This window comes from Mesoplodon bidens, assembly GCF_964165515.1.
Source record: "Mesoplodon bidens genome assembly, chromosome: 5".
Lineage (NCBI taxonomy): Eukaryota > Metazoa > Chordata > Mammalia > Artiodactyla > Ziphiidae > Mesoplodon > Mesoplodon bidens.
Genome location: NC_138161.1, coordinates 3,393,652 through 3,398,586, shown reverse-complemented (window position 1 = coordinate 3,398,586; position 4,935 = coordinate 3,393,652). Strand labels below are relative to the sequence as shown.

General features: G+C 63.2%; 1 protein-coding gene across 2 annotated transcripts; it reads left to right on the top strand.

The window, feature by feature from the left end:
- Positions 1 to 2,012: 2,012 nt before the first annotated feature.
- CRYAA (crystallin alpha A) lies at positions 2,013 to 4,617 on the top strand (the record flags this gene model as incomplete). 2 transcript variants are annotated; one of them, XM_081235155.1, is made up of 3 exons in its annotated part: positions 2,013 to 2,216; positions 3,394 to 3,516; positions 4,408 to 4,617. In XM_081235155.1, the coding sequence occupies 3 exons, from the start codon at positions 2,028 to 2,030 to the stop codon at positions 4,615 to 4,617; spliced, it is 522 nt and encodes a 173-aa protein (XP_081091281.1). The 2 variants fall into 2 exon arrangements, with proteins under 2 accessions (XP_081091281.1, XP_081091282.1); XM_081235156.1 differs by having other exon boundaries at positions 2,028 to 2,216; positions 3,328 to 3,516.
- Positions 4,618 to 4,935: the final 318 nt, after the last annotated feature.

Here is a 4,935-nt window from a genome sequence, read left to right as displayed (position 1 = left end):
ATCACATCTTAATGTGATGTTTAAACAAATAAAAATGGGTGCAAAAAATCCATGATGAACAAAATATCAAATTGTACATAAAGACAGGATCCTTACTGCTGACTTTGCTTTCTGTCTTCAGCTTCAGTGTGGCTCTGGCCCGCACTGACCATGTGCCTGGCCCAGCTGGACCCTCCCCTCAGCAGCCAGCTGGATGCCTGTGCCCCTTCCTCCCCCTGTCCCATGCCCAGGGGGAGGCAGTCCATGCTGTGTGGGGTCGCCCACAGCCCTGCCCATTCCCCGGTGACTCCCAGCCTGGGTGGGCAGCCTGCACCAAAGCCCCCTCCCCTTCCTCCATGCTAAGTGACCTGTTTAACCTTTCTTTTGTTTTGACCTTGTGGCTGCAAGGTTAAACACTTCATAGACACTGTCCCTGTCTATGAAGTGGGGAGATTTGGGACCTACATGCCATTTAGGGTGGCTGCAAGGAACCATGGGGTCACCATCAGTGTGGGCTCAGGCAGGCCTGGGGCAGGGAGAGTGCCCTCCACCCCTCAGAGTATTGATTATCTGGCCCCTAATTTGGCCCTTGTTGTCTGACACCCTAAGGGAATTACCTGACGAAATTGTAGACTTGCAGGGCAAAGGTTGGCATTTCCAGTTTTTTCTGGGCCCTTTACCACTGGCTGGATGCACATCACAGGCGCTCAGAAAGGCAGGGAGGTGGGCTTTGATACAGTGCACCGCTAGTTAGGGAGGCGCCGAAATTCCCACTTTTGACACCAGTTGCTTCTTAGGTGTGTGAGACAACATCCTACTTAGGTACAGGGGGAGTGCTCTTTCCTGACCCAGTAAGCCCAGGGCTTGGAGGTAAATTTGCAAAGATCCTGAGTGCTTTGAAGATGCACTGACCCCACAAACAGGAGGTGGACGCTGGTCAGAAGCTGCACGAGGACCTGGGGAGGTGCAGGGTGAATTAGAAGCGTCTCACCGTCTGGACTGTGCATGAAAAAGCTGGCTCGGGTAGGGCGTGGGTCCGGCACGCTCCTGTGCTGTGGGTGTGGAGCGGGTGGTGAGTTAGTATAAGGCTCCCAGAGGCCAAGCTACTGAAAAGTATGAAAGCCTTAAAGCCAGGAGTGCCCCAACTGTGGCAGGTCCCCCCGGAACGCATCCTGGGCCATAGCTGGGTGGGCCACAGAGACAGGAGCAAACCAGTCACCAGGCCAGTAACGGGGACAGGGCACCTGCTCTAAGGACACTGGCTCTGTCTGTTCCCAGGCCTCGAGGTTCTCAGGGATGGTGTCCAGAGGAGACCCCAGGATGCAGGGTTTCCATGTTTGTAAAACCAAACCTGCCTCCCCTCTGGATGCACACAGACCCCACAGCAGGGCTCCCCGGTGCTGGAATTATGGGCGCTTTTTAGTTTCTTCTCTGCATTTTCTGTCTTTGTTGAGATGTTTTACAAGTATGTATGATGTTTGTAATCAGGAAGAAGTAATACAGGTCATTCTGTTGTAAAACACAATGCAGCCTTGCCTCGTAGCGCTGGGACTCGGGGACCCCCTGTCTAGCCTCTGGGCCTCACTCTCTTCCTCTGTGAACCAGGGGTACGAGCTCCCTCTTGTAAGGTGGCCGTGAGGTCACAGGGGACCACATACACAGACACGGGCATGCTACCTGGCACACAGCACCCCCACCCAGGAAAGGGGAGACGCGAGCCTTCGCTGCAGCACCGGCTGAGTGTGGGGGGCACAGAGCCACGTACAGAGAAGCTCCCTGGGGACGCCGTTCCCCTGGCGCCCAGAGCTCTGGGCTGGTCAGCGCTGCAGCCCGGGGCTGGGAGAGGTGCGCGCTCAGCCCAGCCCACGTTTCTGCTGACTGGGCGGCCTCCCTCCTGAGCTCACGCCTTCCAGACAAATCCCCCTGATGCCTCCATTCTGTCTGGCCGTATATAGGGAGGGCGTGCGCCCCGGGTCCTCAGTGCGCTGCCCAGAGGCCCCTGCCCTGACTCCCCGCCAGCCCCGGTCCCTGCAGAGTCAGCGCCCACCATGGACATCGCCATCCAGCACCCCTGGTTCAAACGTGCCCTGGGCCCCTTCTACCCCAGCCGGCTGTTCGACCAGTTCTTCGGCGAGGGGCTCTTCGAGTACGACTTGCTGCCTTTCCTGTCCTCCACCATCAGCCCCTACTACCGCCAGTCCCTCTTCCGCAGCGTGCTGGACTCCGGCATCTCCGAGGTAAGACCCGCTGCGCGCTGCTTCCTCCTGCGGCGGCAAGGGGGCCGGGCTGTGGCCGGGCGAGAAGCGGGGCTTGGTGAGGCCGGCCCTGGGGCACACGCGGCACCCCTGCGCTGCGTGCTCCCGCCCCGCTTCGTGGAGCGGCTGGTGACCGCCGCAGGGCCGCTTTCCCGCCTCAGCCCACCTCGTCCGTCCTGGACGCACAGAGGCCAGGCACACCACCCCGCAGCAGAGCCTCCCGTGCCTCCGGGGTGCCGGGAGGAAGAGCCCGCCTGCTGCCTGTTCCTCCTGTCATCAGCTCATGGCCCGTATGTGGTTGGTGCTGTTCCTCCATGTGCTGGGAGCCCCCAGAACAGCCCAGGGCACGGGCGCTGGTGGACGGAGCTCTGTGCAGCCTGGGGCTGCACTTTCCCTCCAGCAGCGAGGTCTGGCAGGAGGCCTGCTGTCTGAAGCCCTCTGCGGCCACGGAGCTGCAGTGTGTGGGCTCTTCCCGAGTTTGCCCGGGCGTCCAAGGCCAGGCCCCGAGGGCAGGCAAGGCGGCCCACCGGCCTTCCCTCCCAGGGTCCAGTGTTCTGGGGGTGCCAGGGGTCACCACTGCCTAAAACACAGAGGCCTGCTCGGGGCTGGTGAAACGCCGACCATTCCGGGGCCGACAGAGCCCAAAGGAGCGTCCCCAGCGAGGGGAGAGGGAGGGGAGGCGGCTGAAAGCAGTTTCTGTGCGAGTAGCTGGGCAGCCTGCGTAGGCTCTGCCGGCACGTCACATGCACGTCCGTGTGCAGAGACGAGGCCCCAGGCGGTTCACGGAGAGGCGGGCGGAGGCCCAGGGCGGCGACCTCGTTCCAAGTGCTCAGTCCCACCGACCAGCCAAACAACGCATAAGCAGCCAGCCGACCAGTCTGTAACGGCCCCGCAGCCCACACCACTCAGCCAGGCAGCCCCTCACCCGCCAGGCGGCCACAGAGCCCCGGGGCTCTGGCTGCCAGCCGAGCGGCCACAGTGTCCTGAGTCCCAGGTCCCTCTGTGCCCCGGACACGTGGAGGGAGAGCTTAGAGTCTTGACCGCAGGTTCTGTTCTGATAACTGGGGACTGAGCCCCGGCCACCCCACCCCAGCTGCTCCGGCCAGCCCCCTCCCTGAGCCGCAGCCCTGTGGAGACCCACACGGACACTTCGTTTCAGGTCCGATCCGACCGGGACAAGTTTGTCATCTTCCTGGATGTGAAGCACTTCTCTCCCGAGGACCTGACGGTGAAGGTGCAGGAGGACTTCGTGGAAATCCACGGGAAGCACAACGAGCGGCAGGTGAGCCCGGGCCCGCAGGGAGGGGCTGCACCCCCGAGCAAGGCCCCGTCTTGGTGACAGGAGGCCGCCCCGGGCCCGCAGCAGGCCTGGGCGGCGGGTGAATGGCCAGCGGGGGCCTGTGGGGAACCCCACTCAGGAGCTACTCGGCATCCCGGGCTCTGTCCAAATCCCCTGGGTGATGGGGTGGGATTAGGAAAGACCCCAGGAGACACCAGCGCCAAGGGAGCGAGCTCCAAGCCACGTAGGTTTTCACACCAGCTTCTCTCGGGAGGACGGCACAGCTGACTCGTGTCAGAGCCCGAGTGCCCGGAGCCCGTCATCTCGAGGGGGCAGGGGCCCAGCCAGGACAGCTCGGAGATCAGGGCTTTGTCCAGTAGTGGGGAAGCTGGAGGCGGGGGAGAGACCCCACTGCATCTGCTGCTCTGCACTCCTGGGCCCCTGGAGATGCCCGGACACTACGCTGAGGCTCTGGGTCTTTCCACCTGGAGGGGAAGGAGTCGGGCCAGGGGCTAAGCTGGGTCCAGGGCGTCAGGGGAAGGGAACATCGAGGCGTGGCTTTCTGACCCAGCTAGCTGGATGGCAGGGACCTGAGCCCAAGCGGTCTGTGAGGCCAGAGGTGCAGGGATAGCTGAACCCAAGGGCAGGGCCAGGGGCAGGACCACTCACACGACGTTGGGGTGACATTATTGTGAAGAGCCAGGGGCCCCAGGCAGGCCCAGACCGTATGCAGGGATGCAGGGCGGTCCTAGGGCCCTGGACACGGTCCAGCCCCCGCCCTGTGAGGGTATCGTGGGTTTGACCCTCATGCGGTCCAAGAGGGCCTCCTCTGTGCGGGGCAGCCGCCACCCGCCGCGGTGGCGTCTCTGACCGTGCCCTCCCCCGGCCCCCCAGGATGACCACGGCTACATCTCCCGCGAGTTCCACCGCCGCTACCGCCTGCCTTCCAACGTGGACCAGTCGGCACTCTCCTGCTCGCTGTCCGCGGATGGCATGCTGACCTTCTCTGGCCCCAAGGTCCCATCTGGCATGGATGCCGGCCACAGCGAGCGGGCCATCCCCGTGTCGCGGGAGGAGAAGCCCAGCTCCGCCCCCTCCTCCTAAGCTCGGCCTCGGCCTTGGCTGCCACCCGCTGCGGCCCCCGCCCCCATCCCTCCGGGGGAGCCCTAGAAAGTGGGGCGTCTGTCTCCCCCGCCTCCCCCTTTTCCGTTTCCTTTTCCTCTTCTCCGAGGGCATGAGGGTTTGAGAGAGTAGCCTGCAGAGCTCGGGGTCTTGGCCTGAGGTGCTGAGACCTCAGAGTGACCCGGATTCCAACACCAGCCAGTTGGCGGAAGTGACCGCCATCCCAGCTTCTCAGACGGCACCCGCGTCCTCCCGGGCTTGCGGGCCGTCCAGGCTGGCCAGGAGGTCAGAGAACACCCC